The following is a 21,492-nucleotide window of genomic DNA, read 5'->3' as shown; positions in this document are numbered from 1 at the left end:
TGATCTAGATGCTATACTCCTATTGATGCAGCCCAGAATTGCATTGGCTTTTTTAGCTGCCGCGTCACACTGTTGGCTCATGTCAAGTTTGTGGTCAACCAAGACTCCTAGATCCTTTTCACATGTAGTGCTCTCAAGCCAGGTGTCACCCATCTTGTATTTGTGCCTCGCATTTTTTTTGCCCAAGTGCAATACTTTACATTTCTCCCTGTTAAAATTCATCTTGTTTGTTTTGGCCCAGTTCTCTAATCTGTCAAGGTCGTTTTGAAGTGTGATCCTGTCCTCTGGGGTGTTAGCCACCCCTCCCAGTTTGGTGTCATCTGCAAATTTGATCAGGATGCCCTTGAGTCCATCATCCAAGTCGTTGATAAAGATGTTGAATAAGACCGGGCCCAAGACAGAACCCTGTGGCACCCCACTAGTCACTCTTCTCCAGGATGAAGAGGAACCATTGATGAGCACCCTTTGGGTTCGGTCAGTCAGCCAGTTACAAATCCACTGAGTGGTAGCATAGTCAAGACCGCATTTTACCAGCTTCTTTACAAGAATATCATGGGGCACCTTGTCAAATGCCTTGCTGAAATCAAGGTAGGCTACATCCACTGCATTCCCTTCATCTACCAGGCTTGTAATTCTGTCAAAAAACGAGATCAGGTTAGTCTGACATGACTTATTTTTCAGAAATCCATGCTGACTATTGGTGATCACAGCATTCCTTTCTAGGTGCTCACAGACTGTTTGCTTAATGATCTGCTCCAGAATCTTCCCTGGTATTGATGTCAGACTGACTGGGCGGTAATTATTTGGGTCCTCTCTTTTCCCCTTTTTGAAAATAGGGACAACATTTGCCCTCCTCCAGTCTGCCGGGACTTCGCCTGTTCTCCAGGAATTCTCAAAGATGACTGCCAGTGGTTCTGAGATCACATCTGCCAGTTCTTTTAATACTCTTGGATGCAGTTCATCTGGCCCTGGAGACTTGAATACATCTAGACTAGCCAAGTATTCTTGTACTATCTCCTTAGTTATTCTGGGCTGTGTTTCCTCTGCTGAATCATTTGCTCCAAATTCTTCAGGTCGGGCATTGTTTTCTTTATCGGAGAAGACTGAGGCAAAGAAGGCATTGAGGAGTTCAGCCCTTTCTGTGTCCCCTGTTTGCATTTCACCATCTTCTCCTCTGAGTGACCCCACTGTTTCTTTGTTCTTCCTTTTGCTACGAACATACCCATAAAAGCCTTTTTTGTTGCTTTTAACCTCTCTAGCAAGCCTGAGTTCATTCTGTGCTTTAGCTTTTCTGACTTTGTGTCTACACGTGCTGGCTATTTGTTTGAATTCCTCTTTGGTGGTTTCCCCCCTTTTCCATTTTTTGTACACATCCTTTTTTAATCTTAACTCAGTTAAAAGTTCTTTAGATAGCCACCCTGGCTTCTTTAGGCACCTTCCATGTTTCCGTCTCATTGGTATTGTCTGAAGTTGTGCTTTTACTATCTCCCTCTTAACAAACTCCCAGCCATCATGAACTCCCTTTCCTTTTAGTATTACTGTCCATGGGATCTCACCAAGCACTTCCCTAAGTTTTATGAAGTCGGCTTTCTTAAAGTCGAGAAATTGAGTCCTAGTATGCTTGGCTGCTCCTTTCCGCTGTATAGTAAACTTCAGAAGAGCATGATCACTCGCGCCTAATGATCCTTCCACTTCTACCCCACTAACTAGGTCATCAACATTGGTTAGGACCAGATCTAAAATGGCTGTTCCTCTTGTTGCTTCTCCCACTTTCTGGACAATGAAGTTGTCTGCAAGGCCAGTGAGGAATCTGTTTGACCTTATGCTCTTGGCTGAGTTTGACATCCAACAAATATCCGGGTAATTGAAGTCCCCCATTACTACTATCTCCCTTCCTTTTGCATGCTTGGCCATCTGTTCCAGGAAGGCATCATCTATGTCCTCCGTTTGGCTTGGGGATCTATAGTAAACTCCCACAATGAGGTCACTGTTATTCTTCTCTCCCTTAATTTTGACCCAAATGCTCTCACTTTGGCTTTGAGGTTCTAAATCTTGGATCTCTTCACAGGTATACACATCCCTGACATATAACGCCACTCCTCCTCCTTTCTTGTCTGGTCTGTTTCTCTGAAATAGATTGTATCCCTCCATTATTACATTCCAATCGTGGGACTTATCCCACCAGGTTTCAGTGATTCCTATTATGTCATATTTAGTTTGCTGTACCAAGAGCTCAAGCTCATCTTGTTTATTTCCCATACTTTGCGCATTAGTGTACAGACATTGAAGTCCATTAATCATTCCCCCGTGTCTCTTATTTAAGGATTTTTTCCTCCCACCACTAGGTCTGCGTGCTGTTTGCTCCATTCGGTCTATGACATTTGGATGATCATCTTCATCAATTGATAGACTCCTACCTTCAGGAGCACTGTCTCCCTCCCCCACATTAGTCAGTTTAAAGCCCTCCTGATGAGGTTTCTGAGATTTTTTGCAAAAACATTCCTCCCAACCGTTGTGAGGTGCAGCCCATCGCTTGCCAGAAGTCCATCTTCAAGAAACTGCATTCCGTGATCTAAGAATCCAAACCGTTCCTGTTTACACCATTTGCGAAGCCAGTTGTTCACTTCCACTATTTTTCCCTCTCTCCCTGGGCCACGTCGTTCAACTGGGAGGACAGATGAGATGACAATTTGTGCATTTAATTGCTTCAATTTCCTGCCCAGAGCCTCGTAATCTCTTTTGATCTTCTGGAGGCTATTGCTTGCAGTGTCATTGGTTCCCACATGAACCAAGAGGAAGGGGTATTTGTCAGTGGGTTTTATGATTCCTTGCAGTCGTTCAGTTACATCTTGGATCTTAGCCCCGGGGAGACAGCACACTTCCCGAGACATCTTGTCAGGCCCACAGATCACTGCTTCTGTTCCCCTCAGTAGGGAATCCCCTATCACCACTACACGCCTCCTCTTAGGTCTGGTCGGGGTTCTTCCGTGAGCTGTCCGTTCCAAGGTCGCCTGCACATTCCCTGAGGACTGCCTTTGCTGCTCGTCTTCATATACCTGATCGACAGTAATGAGGGAGAGATCCTCAAATGGAGTCTGCTCTTCGTCTTCCATGCTAGGGGAAAGGACCTCAAAGCGATTGCGTATTTCTAAACAATCAGAGCGAACCCTGGGCCTCCTACTTCTTTGAGTCACGTTTCTCCATATATCTGGCTCCTGTGTTGGTGAACTAGCCTCCTTCTCAGGGGAGTCCCCTGTCTCCTCCTTGGTGGAGACGGTGTGCTCTGTTGCTTCCAAGAAGAGCTCCAGCTCTCTAATTCTTTGGAGCGTAGCTACACGTTCCTCCAGTTGCTGGACTTTGTCTTTTAAGAGGGCAATCAACATGCAATTGCTGCAGGTAAAGCTGCCTGCAACCTTTGGCAAGATGGCAAACATTGCGCAGGAACCACAGGCGACTGCAGCTGTTCCCTCACCCTCCATCTTGAGAAGGTGTCGTTGGGGGTGACTACAGCGGTCCTCCATCATAAAAAGCGTGAAGACAGGACAAATAAATCCCCCCAAATAAACCTATATCTCCCCCAACAAACGTTTGAGACTAGCTCTCCTAAATCTAAAAGATGGATCAAACTGCGCGCGCCGCTAGGCGCGCGCCGCTGCCCTACAAGCTCTGACAAGCTCCTCCCACAGCTAATCACCTACCTCAACAGAAGCCCTGCCCCCTCTGACCTTTGCACAGAGAAAGCAGCTAATCAGCCACAAGAAACTCACACAAGAAAACCCTTTTTGTTCCTTCTTCAGCCGCTGCCCTACAAGCTCTGACAAGCTCCTCCCACAGCTAATCACCTACCTCAACAGAAGCCCTGCCCCCTCTGACCTTTGCACAGAGAAAGCAGCTAATCAGCCACAAGAAACTCACACAAGAAAACCCTTTTTGTTCCTTCTTCAGCCGCTGCCCTACAAGCTCTGACAAGCTCCTCCCACAGCTAATCACCTACCTCAACAGAAGCCCTGCCCCCTCTGACCTTTGCACAGAGAAAGCAGCTAATCAGCCACAAGAAACTCACACAAGAAAACCCTTTTTGTTCCTTCTTCAGCCGCTGCCCTACAAGCTCTGACAAGCTCCTCCCACAGCTAATCACCTACCTCAACAGAAGCCCTGCCCCCTCTGACCTTTGCACAGAGAAAGCAGCTAATCAGCCACAAGAAACTCACACAAGAAAACCCTTTTTGTTCCTTCTTCAGCCGCTGCCCTACAAGCTCTGTTGCAGTGCTTGGTTGCAGTGGTTTTCTTGTGAGAGCAGCCTTTTCCATGGAGTGATAAAAAAGGATTAATGCCATTTCTCCTATTGTTTTGTTGCAATTTGTATGAAAATAGCACAAATATTTCTGCAAGTGCCCCTAGGCAAGAAACGCGACAAATATCAGAAGGACAGATGCAGGGGCTCTTGTTCACTTTTGGGGTGCCTTTAAAGTTGATTTGGAATGGGTAAAACTAAGAGGGATTCCGTTTCATACTTGTGTTTTCGTGGGAATGATTTTGGAATGAAAATGGCATATGCTGTATAGGTACCTCTAGAAAAGTAACCTATATAATTTCAAAGGGGGGGGGGCTCCAGTCTACCCCTTCACACTGTTAGTGTTGCTGGTTTTTGAATGTCTGAATAGGGCTCTAGTGTGACCAAGAAAAATAACCCAGGGTGGGGCTATGCAGGATTGATTCTCGGTGCCTCAGGACACCAGGGACAGGGCACAGGTATAGCTAGCCCAGACTCCAAGTGTGTCCCTGACGATATCCCTTTACTATCTCCCATATAAGCAAGGGACTGCCATTCTGTGGCACTCCATCAACACTAATGGAGTAGGGCCAATATATCAATATAGCTTCATTTTTACTTACGTTACATCTCTGCATTTACTACCAAATGTGCAATCCAAGTATGCAATGTGCAACTCCCATTATTGCTAGAATGTGATATTAAAGGCAGTGTTCCTAATTATTTTTTTAGTCCAAGCCCTTCAGCTTGTAGCTCTTTATTAAAACAGTGCATCAAAAAGATACTAAAAGATTATCTTTAGGATTAATGGAAATCGTTGTCACTCCTTTAGCTTGCTGGATAAATAAACTTACAGTCTGATGGTATGAACAACCAGATTATGAAAAGAACCCTTTTCATAATTATGTGACACAATTCTGCAGGCTTTTCCCTTTTCCTGCTGTGAGACGCTTATGGATTTCCTTTCTGCCTGTTTGTTTGTTATAAGCCTAAAATGATATTTGAGAATGAATGAGTTTGGTCCCATAGAGTTTTAAATGAACATTTAATTTTTTAGTACCTCACTGAAATAATTTCTTTCCCCCACTAACTACATTGTCACTTCGGGTATGTACAAACACCACTGGGTTCATGTATAAAGCAAAGCAAAACAAAACCTTGCATCTAATATATTTTACAAGGGCATCATTCAGTGTTACCACTGAAATGTTGCCTAAAGCAAAATAAGAAGTGAAAAGTATAAGAAATTTCATGAAGAAACTAAAAGCATTTCAGTACAAGTACTAAAAATGTTCAGGGTGGGTGGGTGCAGTTCTACTGGGTATCACCTGATTTAGCCTACCATGAAATTAAAAATGAAATTTTATTTTGCCAACAAATTTTAAATAGATTAAATCAGTAAGACTGGCAATAATTTATTTGTGCAGCACTGCTTTTTGAAGCTTGAAAATAAAATTACCTCCTATGACTTCATAGAAACATCCTACTAGATTGCACAAAAGACAGAAGCCGTGTGTACAGCAGCTTACCCTAACCTGGTGCAATCCAAATGTTTTGTGCTACTACAATTCCTGATTGTTGGCTATGCTGGCTGGGGCTGGTGCAAGTTGGAGTCCAATAGCATTTGGGAGCAAGGTACCGGATTGGGAGGGGCTAGTGTAAATTGGGAAGGGCTAGTGCTTCCACTTTGGGAGTCTCATGTTCTGTATGATTATGAACAGAAGACAGATCTCAGAAATGATAACCTCATTCAGGCATTTGGGGTCTTTGTTAAAAAATCATGAAAGGAAGGAAGCACACAGCTCTCAAGTGGCAACTGGTTGCTACTGGACCCAGAGAGCACCCAGGTCCTGTTGAGTCTTCTGTGCGATGTAGAGCCTTGGGAAATCAGGGTTCTACATGACATGAGGAGCCTAGCCAAGTAGAAGCAGGCTATTCACGTCATACAGGTGCTCCTGAACTCGTGGAAGGCAATGAGGGAATAGAGCCAGCATGCTCATGCTCACTCTTCCTTCCCTGTGTTTAACCAGGATGCTGAATAGAGTTCATAGCTATTACTCATGAGCAAAAGACTGATTCCTGGAAATGGTAGCTGTCTCTCACAGGGAAAGTGATTGCAAGATTATGACATAAAAATTGTGTGGTTTGTTATACTAGTCACCAGTGCTTTCTTAGCAGAAGAAACATTGGGGTTGACATCAACCACAAAGATGACTCAATGCATGACAACAAGCTGAGCAATTGAGTAATGGTCTATAACAATCATGCTTCAAGCTCAGTTATTAGAAAACAGTTTTAGCAAGAAGTGCAATGCACTTCTTGCTAAAACTGTTTTCTAATAACTGAGCTTGAAGCATGATTGCTACACAAGCAAATTAGTGCTGCAGGCTATTTTTGAAATATTTTTAATGCAAAAAGTTGGGCTTCTGAGATTTTAAAATAGCAAAACACCTCCCTTTGTGGTGTTTCAGTTTTCTGTATTTGTTCACAACTGTGATATTATTATAATTTATTGAATTTGTTAGTCCCCTTTATATTGCCCAGGGCACCCCAAAACGACTTATAACCAACCAGACAGACAACCATGCTCGCTGCCTTGCCCCTGTGATTGAGGGAGCCCGGGGCTGCATGATATCAGCGTGCCATGTGCACACACCCCACAATAAACCCCACATAGAGACATTAACACCAATAGGAAATAGTTATGCAACTTCCAAGCCAACTATACACTTTCTTTTTCAGCACAACACAGAGATGTGGCCACATGACATCCCTGAGGGCAAAAAGCAGGACACACACCCAAACCCCACTACGAAACCTTTCTGCATTGCCTTCACTCTGAATGGGAGGCAATCAAACTTTGTCCACTGCTATAGATGGCAAGTGGTGGAACAGTAATGAATATTATGGCTGAAATAATGGGAATGTATGGGAGCTAACAGGCTAGGCACGCACAGACAAAATGGATCTTGCAATATACAAAGGGCCCTGTCTGGAAGCGTCCATGTACAAGGGTTAAACAAAAACAGTGGAGGCTGCAGCTACTGGGACTGAGTGAAAGGCAGAAAGCCAACAGGAGGTGGCACCAGAGCCAACTAATTGGCCTTTTCTGCAGTGGCTCGCCATTTATGGTATGCTCTCCCCAGGGACGCTCACCTGGCACCTTCATCACATATCTCAAGGTGCCAGGTGAAAACGTATCTCTTCAACCAGCCTGATTAACACTCTATGGCTTTTTAAATGTGTTTGTGGGAGGGGGTTTATTGGCTTGTTTTTGTTTTATTATGTATTTTGTATTTTTATGTTGTGAACTGCCCTGTAAATTTTAAATGATACAAATTTAATACACAACAACAACAACAAATATTCTAGTTTTGTCCCTGGTGCAAAGTTCTATAATGGCAACGCTGAGGAGGAAGCTGGGCGCCAGTGCCACGACCTCTTGGGCTGGGTGTAAGTAAGCAGGCAGGTGAGGGCTGGCTCAGTGCAGGCTGAGCTTGTAGGGCAGCAGCTGAAGAAGGAGGAAAAAGGGTTTTCTTGTGTGTGTGTTTCTTGTGGCTGATTAGCTGCTCTCCCTGTGCAAAGGTCAGAGGGGGCAGGGCTTCTGTTGAAGTAGGTGATTAGCTGTGGGAGGAGCTTATCAGAGCTTGTAGGGCAGCAGCTGAAGAAGGAGGAAAAAGGGTTTTCTTGTGTGTGTGTTTCTTGTGGCTGATTAGCTGCTCTCCCTGTGCAAAGGTCAGAGGGGGCAGGGCTTCTGTTGAAGTAGGTGATTAGCTGTGGGAGGAGCTTATCAGAGCTTGTAGGGCAGCAGCTGAAGAAGGAGGAAAAAGGGTTTTCTTGTGTGTGTGTTTCTTGTGGCTGATTAGCTGCTCTCCCTGTGCAAAGGTCAGAGGGGGCAGGGCTTCTGTTGAAGTAGGTGATTAGCTGTGGGAGGAGCTTATCAGAGCTTGTAGGGCAGCAGCTGAAGAAGGAGGAAAAAGGGTTTTCTTGTGTGTGTGTTTCTTGTGGCTGATTAGCTGCTCTCCCTGTGCAAAGGTCAGAGGGGGCAGGGCTTCTGTTGAAGTAGGTGATTAGCTGTGGGAGGAGCTTATCAGAGCTTGTAGGGCAGCAGCTGAAGAAGGAGGAAAAAGGGTTTTCTTGTGTGTGTGTTTCTTGTGGCTGATTAGCTGCTCTCCCTGTGCAAAGGTCAGAGGGGGCAGGGCTTCTGTTGAAGTAGGTGATTAGCTGTGGGAGGAGCTTATCAGAGCTTGTAGGACAGCGGCGCGCGCCTAGCGGCGCGCGCAGTTTGATCAATCTTTTAGATTTAGGGGAGCTAGTCTTAAACGTTTGTTGGGGGAGACCTAGGTTTTTTGGGGGGATTTATTTGTCCTGTCTTCACGCTTTTTATCATGGAGGACCGCTGTAGTCAGCCCCAACGACACGTTCTCAAGATGGAGGGTGAGGGAACAGCTGCAGTCGCCTGTGGTTCCTGCGCAATGTTTGCCATCTTGCCAAAGGTTGCAGGCAGCTTTACGTGCAGCAATTGCATGTTGATTGCCCTCTTAAAAGACAAAGTCCAGCAACTGGAGGAACGTGTAGCTACGCTCCAAAGAATTAGAGAGCTGGAGCTCTTTTTGGAAGCAACAGAGCACACCGTCTCCACCAAGGAGGAGACAGGGGACTCCCCTGAGAAGGAGGCTAGTTCACCAACACAGGAGCCAGATATATGGAGAAACGTGACTCAAAGAAGTAGGAGGGCCAGGGTTCGCTCGGATTGTTTAGAAATACACAATCGCTTTGAGGTCCTCTCCCCTAGCATGGAAGACGAAGAGCAGACTCCATTTGAGGATCTCTCCCTCATTACAGTCGATCAGGTATATGAAGACGAGCAGCAAAGTCAGTCCTCAGGGAATGTGCAGGTGACCTTGGAACGGACAGCTCACGGAAGAACCCCGACCAGACCTAAGAGGAGGCGTGTAGTGGTGATAGGGGATTCCCTACTGAGGGGAACAGAAGCAGTTATCTGTGGGCCTGACAAGATGTCTCGGGAAGTGTGCTGTCTCCCCGGGGCTAAGATCCAAGATGTAACTGAACGACTGCAAGGAATCATAAAACCCACTGACAAATACCCCTTCCTCTTGGTTCATGTGGGAACCAATGACACTGCAAGCAATAGCCTCCAGAAGATCAAAAGAGATTACGAGGCTCTGGGCAGGAAATTGAAGCAATTAAATGCACAAATTGTCATCTCATCTGTCCTCCCAGTTGAACGACGTGGCCCAGGGAGAGAGGGAAAAATAGTGGAAGTGAACAACTGGCTTCGCAAATGGTGTAAACAGGAACGGTTTGGATTCTTAGATCACGGAATGCAGTTTCTTGAAGATGGACTTCTGGCAAGCGATGGGCTGCACCTCACAACGGTTGGGAGGAATGTTTTTGCAAAAAATCTCAGAAACCTCATCAGGAGGGCTTTAAACTGACTAATGTGGGGGAGGGAGACAGTGGTCCTGAAGGTAGGAGTCTATCAATTGATGAAGATGATCATCCAAATGTCATAGACCGAATGGAGCAAACAGCACGCAGACCTAGTGGTGGGAGGAAAAAATCCTTAAATAAGAGACACGGGGGAATGATTAATGGACTTCAATGTCTGTACACTAATGCGCAAAGCATGGGAAATAAACAAGATGAGCTTGAGCTCTTGGTGCAACAAACTAAATATGACATAATAGGAATCACTGAAACCTGGTGGGATAAGTCCCACGATTGGAATGTAATAATGGAGGGATACAATCTATTTCAGAGAAACAGACCAGACAAGAAAGGAGGAGGAGTGGCGTTATATGTCAGGGATGTGTATACCTGTGAAGAGATCCAAGATTTAGAACCTCAAAGCCAAAGTGAGAGCATTTGGGTCAAAATTAAGGGAGAGAAGAATAACAGAGACCTCATTGTGGGAGTTTACTATAGATCCCCAAGCCAAACGGAGGACATAGATGATGCCTTCCTGGAACAGATGGCCAAGCATGCAAAAGGAAGGGAGATAGTAGTAATGGGGGACTTCAATTACCCGGATATTTGTTGGATGTCAAACTCAGCCAAGAGCATAAGGTCAAACAGATTCCTCACTGGCCTTGCAGACAACTTCATTGTCCAGAAAGTGGGAGAAGCAACAAGAGGAACAGCCATTTTAGATCTGGTCCTAACCAATGTTGATGACCTGGTTAGTGGGGTAGAAGTGGAAGGATCATTAGGCGCGAGTGATCATGCTCTTCTGAAGTTTACTATACAGCGGAAAGGAGCAGCCAAGCATACTAGGACACAATTTCTCGACTTTAAGAAAGCCGACTTCATAAAACTTAGGGAAGTGCTGGGTGAGATCCCATGGACAGTAATACTAAAAGGAAAGGGAGTTCATGATGGCTGGGAGTTTGTTAAGAGGGAGATAGTAAAAGCACAACTTCAGGCAATACCAATGAGACGGAAACATGGAAGGTGCCTAAAGAAGCCAGGGTGGCTATCTAAAGAACTTTTAACTGAGTTAAGATTAAAAAAGGATGTGTACAAAAAATGGAAAAGGGGGGAAACCACCAAAGAGGAATTCAAACAAATAGCCAGCACGTGTAGACACAAAGTCAGAAAAGCTAAAGCACAGAATGAACTCAGGCTTGCTAGAGAGGTTAAAAGCAACAAAAAAGGCTTTTATGGGTATGTTCGTAGCAAAAGGAAGAACAAAGAAACAGTGGGGTCACTCAGAGGAGAAGATGGTGAAATGCAAACAGGGGACACAGAAAGGGCTGAACTCCTCAATGCCTTCTTTGCCTCAGTCTTCTCCGATAAAGAAAACAATGCCCGACCTGAAGAATTTGGAGCAAATGATTCAGCAGAGGAAACACAGCCCAGAATAACTAAGGAGATAGTACAAGAATACTTGGCTAGTCTAGATGTATTCAAGTCTCCAGGGCCAGATGAACTGCATCCAAGAGTATTAAAAGAACTGGCAGATGTGATTTCAGAACCACTGGCAGTCATCTTTGAGAATTCCTGGAGAACAGGCGAAGTCCCGGCAGACTGGAGGAGGGCAAATGTTGTCCCTATTTTCAAAAAGGGGAAAAGAGAGGACCCAAATAATTACCGCCCAGTCAGTCTGACATCAATACCAGGGAAGATTCTGGAGCAGATCATTAAGCAAACAGTCTGTGAGCACCTAGAAAGGAATGCTGTGATCACCAATAGTCAGCATGGATTTCTGAAAAATAAGTCATGTCAGACGAACCTGATCTCGTTTTTTGACAGAATTACAAGCCTGGTAGATGAAGGGAACGCAGTGGATGTAGCCTACCTTGATTTCAGCAAGGCATTTGACAAGGTGCCCCATGATATTCTTGTAAAGAAGCTGGTAAAATGCGGTCTTGACTATGCTACCACTCAGTGGATTTGTAACTGGCTGACTGACCGAACCCAAAGGGTGCTCATCAATGGTTCCTCTTCATCCTGGAGAAGAGTGACTAGTGGGGTGCCACAGGGTTCTGTCTTGGGCCCGGTCTTATTCAACATCTTTATCAACGACTTGGATGATGGACTCAAGGGCATCCTGATCAAATTTGCAGATGACACCAAACTGGGAGGGGTGGCTAACACCCCAGAGGACAGGATCACACTTCAAAACGACCTTGACAGATTAGAGAACTGGGCCAAAACAAACAAGATGAATTTTAACAGGGAGAAATGTAAAGTATTGCACCTGGGCAAAAAAAATGAGAGGCACAAATACAAGATGGGTGACACCTGGCTTGAGAGCAGTACATGTGAAAAGGATCTAGGAGTCTTGGTTGACCACAAACTTGACATGAGCCAACAGTGTGACGCGGCAGCTAAAAAAGCCAATGCAATTCTGGGCTGCATCAATAGGAGTATAGCATCTAGATCAAGGGAAGTAATAGTGCCACTGTATTCTGCTCTGGTCAGACCTCACCTGGAGTACTGTGTCCAGTTCTGGGCACCACAGTTCAAGAAGGACACTGACAAACTGGAACGTGTCCAGAGGAGGGCAACCAAAATGGTCAAAGGCCTGGAAACGATGCCTTATGAGGAACGGCTAAGGGAGCTGGGCATGTTTAGCCTGGAGAAGAGGAGGTTAAGGGGTGATATGATAGCCATGTTCAAATATATAAAAGGATGTCACATAGAGGAGGGAGAAAGGTTGTTTTCTGCTGCTCCAGAGAAGCGGACACGGAGCAATGGATCCAAACTACAAGAAAGAAGATTCCACCTAAACATTAGGAAGAACTTCCTGACAGTAAGAGCTGTTCGACAGTGGAATTTGCTGCCAAGGAGTGTGGTGGAGTCTCCTTCTTTGGAGGTCTTTAAGCAGAGGCTTGACAACCATATGTCAGGAGTGCTCTGATGGTGTTTCCTGCTTGGCAGGGGGTTGGACTCGATGGCCCTTGTGGTCTCTTCCAACTCTATGATTCTATGATTCTATGATTCTATGAAGGCAACTTGAAGAGCAACCTCCACTGAAAAGGAAAAGGCAGCTTAGATATTACCAGCAGTGAGTCCACAAAAGTGCTCAGCGCAGCAGGTAGCCCTCTTCCTTCTGGTAAACACCTTGGTAGTCCAGTTTAGAGAAGATGAAAGCTGTCTCTTCTTCCCAAGGTTGGAGCACTTCCTGTGCACATATTTTAAAAGGGAAAGTTTAAAAGAACCAGGGAAACAAAAATGAGGAGGGGCGGCTCCAAGGTGAGAGGGACACATGGGACAGGAGCTTCAAACTGGTGCTGACTGAGATATGGAAAGATAACCATCGAAAAATTTCTCTTTAAGAAAATAGCATTAAAATTCATTGCCCCAGGAAAGACTTTTTAATCAAAACTCCTTGGGCTTTTTATACTTTTTAAAAATTAACTCTCATTTGACATCAGCTTGAGGCTCTTTTCTCTAAAAAGTGGAAGGCTTTTTAATGGCCAATTTCATTTTGGCTTCTGTGCTCCCTTGCTGGAGGAGTTATGCTGTGTTTTCACAATGTTAAATTTTGTTTTAGGTCAGGTCTGCACAACCTGTGACCCACCCGGCACAACGCACCCTGCCTTGGACTGAGAAAACAGTCAAGCACTTGGCAGACGGCAACATATGACTAGTGGGCTGCATTTGCCTTGGTGGGGCATGTTGTGGCAGACCTGTAGATAGTTTTTGGCAAAGGGATGGCAGTACTAAGAGTACATTTACTGAACTAGGGCCCGTTTCTGTAACCAAGTTGAATTATTGCTGGTTGAAAGGGAGATTAATCTATTCACAGAGGGTTATAAATTTCACCACTGGGCAACTTACGTTAGTCACAGACACAAGGTAACAGCCTATGGAAGTATAGGATCTGACAAATGTTTAAAATTTGAGAAGAATGAGAGCTGACTGCATGAGGGAAAAGATCTTTTTGCATAAGTTATTCTATTAACAGCCCCCCCCCTAAATCTGCCACATCAGTTTCTGTCAATGCACTTTCCCGCATGGCTACCTGATAAAGGGGCAGGCCTCTGAAAGAAATACATACTTAATAAGGCCACACATTTATGTGGTGTCTCTTCTGCATCATGAAATGTGGATTAGCCAGTGAAGCTTTCAAACTGGCTGACATGAAAATTAGTGCTTGGCAAGGTTTGCGGACATCTGCTTGCGGCAACTTTCTGCACCCCTTGGACATTCGCTGGAGGTATGGCATTCGAGTGCTTTGGCTGCACCACACCAGACCAAGTGCAGACGGGCGGGAATGCAGACGGACACGCAAAGCGTTTAAAATAGGAAACACAGCTTTTGTGCTAGGGAGGGTGGTATAACAGGTGCATGTATATTAGGAACTTATTTTAACAAGGTTTCTATTACACACGGACTGCCAGCACTCTTTCTTACACACAGAGAGAGAAGTTGGATGGGGTTTTTTTGTGTGAAAGTCAGACAGGATAACCTCACAATGACCTCCAATCTGGCACACGGCCATGAGGGAGAATTTTGAAGGACTGTCCCTCAGCGCTGCATTGATTAGATTTCTTCCCATAATACTCCCACTGTTTCTGCTCAGTAAACCTTACTGATGATGGAGCAGAGAATAAAGGCAGATGCGGAAAATAAAAGCTGATCTCCATGTGAAAATGGGCCATAAAATTAACAAGACTCTTAACATCAAGGTAGTCCTCTATTCACTCTCCAGACTGGGGTGGGGAAATGCTATGCTTACAAACAAACAAACCCCAACCTCATTCAAATTCTCTTGTATTAAAGCACTGTCACTCTCAATTATTTATAAGAACAAGCTTCAAGCAACCAAGTTCTCAGACTAAAATTAACTTTTTGCATACATTGTTGGACGGGATTTATATACAGTGGTACCTCTGGATATGAACGGGATCCGTTTTGGATCCCCATTTGCATCCTGAAGCGAACGTAACCCGCGCCTGCGCGTCACGATTCACCGTTTCCGCACATGCGCGTGACGTCATTTTGAGCGTCTGCACATGCAACCCGAAAGCGCTCAACCTGAAGCATATTTAACTGGAGGTATGACTGTACTGATAAAAAGTACAGCTATCTGTTTATTAGCTATCTATTTAATAATGAGAAGAAACTGAATGTGTGTCACAGCAGGGATGTCTCTGGTGTTGTGTTCCAAATTTTCTAACCTCAACATCAAAGGTGTTAGGAAATCAACTGCAAACTACTTGGGGCACAGTGGGCAAATACTAGCCAAGGAGATGATTCACCACACTTGTGGGAAGGCTGTGAAGGGGAAGGAACTGGTAAGGGCTCTTCTTTCCATGCCCAAAACAGGACTTGTTTCCTGAGTTTTGTTTCCCATGAACATGGTTGACCTGATTCCTCTCTGGGTCTGATACAGCAGTAAAAGTCCTACAAAGGGAAGAGTTTCATATACACTCAAGAGTCCCTTAGTTCTATGGTGCCTGTATTTCAACAAACCCTCAAGCCATTTCAACACGTGCTAATCTTCGCCAAACAGTGGTACCTTGGCTGTCAAACCTACCGGTAATCTGTTCCAGGAGTCTGTTCGACTCCTGGTACCGTTCGAAAACCAAGGTGTGGCTTCCAATTGGCTGCAGGAGCCAGCAGAACATGGGGAAAGGATCTCTGAGTATTTGTAGACCCCGAGCTTAACATAAGTCAATAGTGTGATGCAGCAGCCAAAAAAGCTAAAGCTATTCTAGGCTGCATCAACTGAAGTCTAGTGTCCTGATCATAGGAAGTCATAGCACTAACAGGGCTGCCACACATCCAGGAATTGGACTGTCAAAATGCAGGTTTTTGCTGACTCAGCAAAATGTCCAGGAAAACCTGGCTGTATGGCAACTAGGGTGATTTTTTAAAAAGAAAAATGCTGCAAAAGACTTTAGTTTTGGGGGGAGAGATGTTCCCCCAAAAAACTCAACAAAAGCTCACTTTTGGAAATATGGCAACCCTGAGTGTGGTCAGAAGGACATCGTGGTGCTGGAGCGTGTGTAGAAGACGATTGAGGGTTTGGAAACCAAGCCTTATGAGAAGAGCTAGATAAAGACCTTTAGAGGCACTAAGCACTTGGTGCCCCCATATATATCTAAATCAAAATATAAACAATAATAAACCATATTTTGTATTTTTTAAAATGAAACAAAACCTACAGTAAGATGGAAAATAATGTTAAGTTTTGTATACTTCCACTTTATATTTGAAAAAAATATCCTCCTTTTTCTAATTGCAAAGTCTTTGATCACATCCTCAAAACTAATCCTACATAACACTTCTGCCTCTACCTAGTAGAGATAAGGCATCCTGCCTGCCTTGTTGCACAATTGTTCTGTTGGGATTTTAAATATAGTGGTACCTCGGGTTAAGAACTTAATTCGTTCCGGAGGTCCGTTTTTAACCTGAAATTGTTCTTAACCTGAAGACCACTTTAGCTAATGGGGCCTCCTGCTGCCGCTGCTCCGCTGCTGTGTGATTTCTGTTCTCATCCTGAAGCAAAGTTCTTAACCCGAGGTAATATTTCTGGGTTAGCAGAGTCTGTAACCTGAGGCGTATGTAACCTGAAGCGTATGTAACCCGAGGTACCACTGTATACTTCAGCTGAGAAAATGAACACGCAGCTGAGCAATTTGTGACCATTAATGTTTAAAATCCAGCAATGGAAAATTACTGTGGTGCCCCCCCTTCTCTAGATATAATAATAATAATAATAATAATAATAATAATAATAATAATAATGGGGTGGCTAACAAGCAAAAATAAAAACAAGTTGAATGAATACAACTTAAAAACAAGATTAAAATATAACATTAAAATAATGGAACATTAAAATATTAAAATGTAGCCTCATCGCAGGAGGAGAAGGAAAAGAAAAAAGGGAGAGAGGGAGGGAATCAAATTGGCTCCAAGCCAAAGGCCAGGCGGAACAACTCTGTCTTACAGGCCCTGCGGAAAGAAATCAGATCCTGCAGGGCCCTGGTCTCATGAGGCAGAGCGTTCCACCAGGCCGGAGCCAGAGTTGAAAAGGCCCTGGCTATGGTTGAGGCCAATCTAACTTCCTTAGGGCCCAGGACCTCTAGGGTGATGCTATTTATGGACCTTGAGGCTCTCCATGGGGCATACTGGGAGAGGCCGTCCCATAGGTACGAGGGTCCTAGGCCATGAAGGGCTTGAAAGGTCAAAAGCAGCACCTTAAATCTGACCCTCTACTCCACTGGGAGCCAGTGCAGCTGGAAAAGCACTGGGTGAATATGCTCCCATGGCAGAGACCCCGTGAGGAGCCTCGCTGCAGCATTCTGCACCCACTGGAATTTCTGGGACAGCTTCAAGGGCAGCCCCGAGTAGAGCGAATTACAGTAGTCAAGCCTGGAGGTGACCGTCGCATGGATCACTGTGGCCAGGTCGGGGTGGGAAAGGTAAGGAACCAACTGCTAGACCAACTAAGGACAAACTTATTTTGCTTAATGGTTAATTCAGCCTTGCTTATAAGGCACAGTTGAGGGTATTGGGTATGTTTAGCCTAGAAAAGAGAAGACTGAGAGGAGATGTGATAACCATCTTCAAATATGTAAAGGTCTGTCCCATGGAAGATGAAAAAAGCTTCTTTTCTCCTGCTCCAGAGGGTAGGACCTGAACCAATGTCTTCAAGTTGCAAGAAAGGAGATTCCGACTAAACATCAGGAAGAACTTTCTGACGCTAAGAGCTGTTCAACAGTGGACTCCCATGAGAGGTGGTGGACTCTCCTTCCTTGGGAGGTTTTTAAGCAAAGGCTGGATGGTCTTGGACGATCTAGTTGCAATCCCTGCCTTGCAGGGGGTGGGACTCTATGACCCTCAGTGTCCCTTCCTCTTATACAATTCTACGATTGTATGTCCATGAGCTCTAGTGTTAGGACAAAGGCTTTACTCTATCTCAGTGGATGAGCAGCTTCTTTTTCCATAGACCACTTGAAAATTGCCGAGGGCCTTCAGGGACCACTTTATGATTTTTCTGCCTATTGTAGCAACTGAAATATGGCTGTGCTAGATGTGGTGTGATTTTAATTATATTTTTATTACTTATTCTATATTGCAGGAGTGTCCAACAGGTCAATCGCGATCCCTGTGAGGTTTTGATCACTGTCGATTGCTGGGTCCCTTTCCTTTGTGTTGGTAAAACAGAATCCTGCCCCACCCTCCACTGTTGCACGATCTGCAGAACGGAAGAGGAGTTCACTCAGTGAGGCTGTTTGTTTCCCCAGCGATCTGTTTGTCTCCCCTTGATCTTAGGCCCTGTAGCCATAAAAAAGTAGATCGCAGTCTCTTGGGAGTTGGCCACCCCTGATATATTGCATTACAATTTAATTCCATAGAATTCAAATTGTAATACAATAAAATACCATGTAGGGGATAAAAGAAGCAATTAGAATTTGATCAAAGATCAATATGAATTGCTAATGCAATGGATGTGCTGCCTGGTATGTCTTTCATTTTAAAAGATAAGGAAGAAGAAAAAGAAATTGATGGAGAGTATATGGTGATTGAGTGTGTGAATGTGTTTTTGTGTGCAATGTCGTGTCACAAATCCACCGCAATATGGAGAGAGGAAGGGATAGGGCAATGCCCATAGAAAATGTGAACTTTCCTGCAGTGACAATGGATCAGAGACTGTATATGGGGGAGTTTGCCATCTCACCATGTAATCAATTAACAAGACTGGTAGGGAGAAATCCTTAGACACTGCAGCTCCAACTCTGCACTCCATAGCAAAAGGTTGCAGGTAATATTCAGAGAAAAGCACAGCTGGTTTAGCGTCTCTGTACACTCAGGCGGCTCTGATGGAGAAATGAGTTAGAGGCCTCTCTGTAGTATTTGCTTCTTGCCAGGAACACATCAGTGCCAAAAGAAAAGAACCGTTGGTGGCACTTGCCCAAGTTTGGCTCCTCAGATTCTGGGCCTGGACTCCTTCCAGACACTGTAAAGTCGTTTGCAAAGGCAGCCAGTCAGCAACAATAAAAAGGCTAAACAAAACACACCAATCTTGTATTCCCATTGAAATGCCTTCCATGCCACAGTTTACTTTCTATTCCTCACAGTCTTTGTTAGTCATCAATCAGCCACAAAATGGCGATTTATTTATTTCTGAGAGGGGGAAAGGCATGTAATAATAATGCACAATTAAAAAGGAAAAAGAGAGAGCCTATCTTTCAGTACCAACAAGGAGACAGTGTGGAAATTATATAGTTTGGGAACCAGGCTAACGCGTTTCTCGATTTTAAAGATTAATATTCTATATTCCCCTCAGTGTTTTTTCTATGAGTGCTTCTGTACTTAATTAGGATGTTCCATCTATGCAACATTGATTTTAGCAAATTTACATGTTTTACTCACAACGCTGGTAAGTTTGGCCCAAGTTCCAGTGCGCCCATATAAAAATATACCGAAATTCAGCATGCATTATGAATGGCCAGGGCAACCCAGGGACTGCGAGTCAAATTTTTAAAGTGCCTTATAGCGCAATCCCATCTATGCTCAAAATAAGGTGCACTGAGTTCAGTGGGACTTACTCCCAGGTAAGTGAGTATAGGATAGCATCCTTAATGGGTTGCCATATTTTGAAGAGCAAAAAAGAGGATGTGGAGCCCCCTCGCCTTGCACATGCACACTGTGGACACGCATGCCATACCCTCCAACACATCTCTGATGAAAATAGGGACATCCTATATAATATATAATATATACCATAATATGTAATATATAATATATAATATATATAATACCTGCCTATCTGACAGGGTTGCCCAGCCACTCTGGGCGGCTTCCAACATATATAAAAACATAATAAAACATTAAACATTTAAAAACTTCCCTACAGAGGGCTGCCTTCAGATGTCTTCTAAGAAAAAGATGCAATATAGAAATACAATATGAATACAATATAAAGAAATACAGTATGAAGATCCAAGCAGTATGGTGATCAAAGGAAAGGAGCAAAGCCTTGGGGGGGGGGGATGGGGTGCCAAGTGCTTCAGCCATTTCCTCCACACTTTCCCTCCCCCACCCCTTTCTTTGATAGGTGCTTCAGTCTGCTAAGATTTCAGGACAAACACATACGGGGAGGGGGGGGGCTTTCCCTGACCTTACATGAGAGCTGTGTATTTTAACTTACATTCAAGAATTGCGCTTAGAGGTACCCAAAATGATGTGGTTCATCTCCAAGCTAGCTCTCCAAATGCCCATTGGCCTTAGGGAAAGAACTTTTAATTAGGGCTGAAAGAGCGGAGGGGGGTGTTGTCAGAGTATATGGGAAGAAGAAGAAGAAGAAGAGTTTGGATTTGATATCCCGCTTTATCACTCCCCTTCAGGAGTCTCAAAGCGGCTAACATTCTCCTTTCCCTTATGGGAGACCCTAAAGGCAGAGGGGGGGCCGCTAAGAGAGGGGCCAGCAGAGACCCCTCAGGGAGTCTTTCCCACCTGCTCATGGGCAGCTTACTGGGCACAGGCTTGGCCAACAGCTCAGAAAGGTCTAGGTAGCAGCCAGTTGATCTGCCCTTCGGATGAGCCCAATCCCAGCATGAACCATGTAAACTAAGAAGAGATTAAAACATGTCAACTTCTACATGTCTGGATAGCCTTGCCTAAAAGGGGGGGGGGAGTTTTAAGCGGGTGCTGAAAAGAATAGACACCTGCCTGGTGTCAATAGTCAGGGAGCTCCAAAGTGTAGGTGTGGCACCTGCAGCGGTGCCTGCTCTGCTGACTGAAGTGGTGGACTGGGCAAATATGGGATAAGGTGACCCTGCAAGCTGTTAAGGGCTTTTTGTACCAATAGTGATACACAACTTTGCCTGGTAACAAATCAGCAGCTAGTGCCAATCTCTGAGCAGAGGTGATATATGCTGACAGGGTCTCACTCCTGTCAGCAACCACACTGCAGTATTTTGCACTAGCTGCAGTATCCAGATCAAGTGCAAGGAATGCTCCACACAAAGAGCACTGCTGAAATCCAGCCTTGAAGCCACCACTGCCTGAACCACAGTATCCAAATTCTCCCAATTCAGGAACGGTCAGAGCTGCCACTCCAGGTACGGCTGCTAAATGTGCTTCTAGCCACTGAAGCTACTTCGGCCTCCAGTGACAGAGCTGGTCCAAAAACACCCCCAGGCTGCATACCTGCTCCTTCAGGATGAATGAAACTGCATCCAGGGCAGGCAATCGGACAGTTTCCCTGACATGGGAAAACATATAAACTAAGGCCAGTAGAGCCTGAAAACATATAAACTAAGGAAACCATTACAAATTAACATAAAAATTACACAGTCCCATAATTGTATCACTATCAGTTCCAATGTTAAGAAATGTACAGAATAGAGGGATCCAAAAGAGCCAAGGTCTCAACCCTTTGGGGAAAATACAGGCAACCACATGCTACCGATTAAACTTTGTGTGTTTGTCAAATTTCAGGGTTAAAGATTCAGCTGTTTTGAATTATTCCCTCAAAGGAAAATACCAGGACAGTGTTTTAAAAAGTATTTGGGTAGAGTGGAAAGTTATCTACCCTCCTATATGTCAAAAGGGGTTAGGATGAGGGTGGTGCTGAATTCAAATACAGAAAACGGGAAATATAGAAAATACATGTTTAGTTAGATTTGTGACACACTGGAAGCATTCAGTTTGCAAATTATGTCAGAGCAGGCCTGCATAACTTGTGACTTTGCATAACTTGGGACCTTGCCATGTGCTTGACAGAAAAAAAC

General features: G+C 44.5%; 2 protein-coding genes across 7 annotated transcripts in view; both read right to left on the bottom strand.

Moving 5' to 3' along the window:
• LOC310763568 (uncharacterized protein) overlaps positions 1–21,492 on the bottom strand; it is a 197,420-nt gene that overhangs the window by 20,173 nt on the left and 155,755 nt on the right. The window lies entirely within an intron of this gene.
• On the bottom strand, positions 414–3,512 carry LOC310763518 (uncharacterized protein). Its single transcript, XM_083615967.1, has 2 exons — positions 2,412–3,512; positions 414–534 (listed from the first exon to the last, which is right to left on the bottom strand). Exon 1 carries the CDS (start codon positions 3,477–3,479, stop codon positions 2,451–2,453), a length of 1,029 nt encoding a protein of 342 aa, XP_083472093.1. The 5' UTR covers positions 3,480–3,512; the 3' UTR covers positions 414–534; positions 2,412–2,450.

This window comes from Podarcis filfolensis (assembly GCF_964270895.1).
Source record: "Podarcis filfolensis genome assembly, chromosome: 5".
Classification (NCBI taxonomy): Eukaryota; Metazoa; Chordata; class Lepidosauria; order Squamata; family Lacertidae; genus Podarcis; species Podarcis filfolensis.
This window is presented reverse-complemented; position numbering and strand designations above follow the sequence as displayed.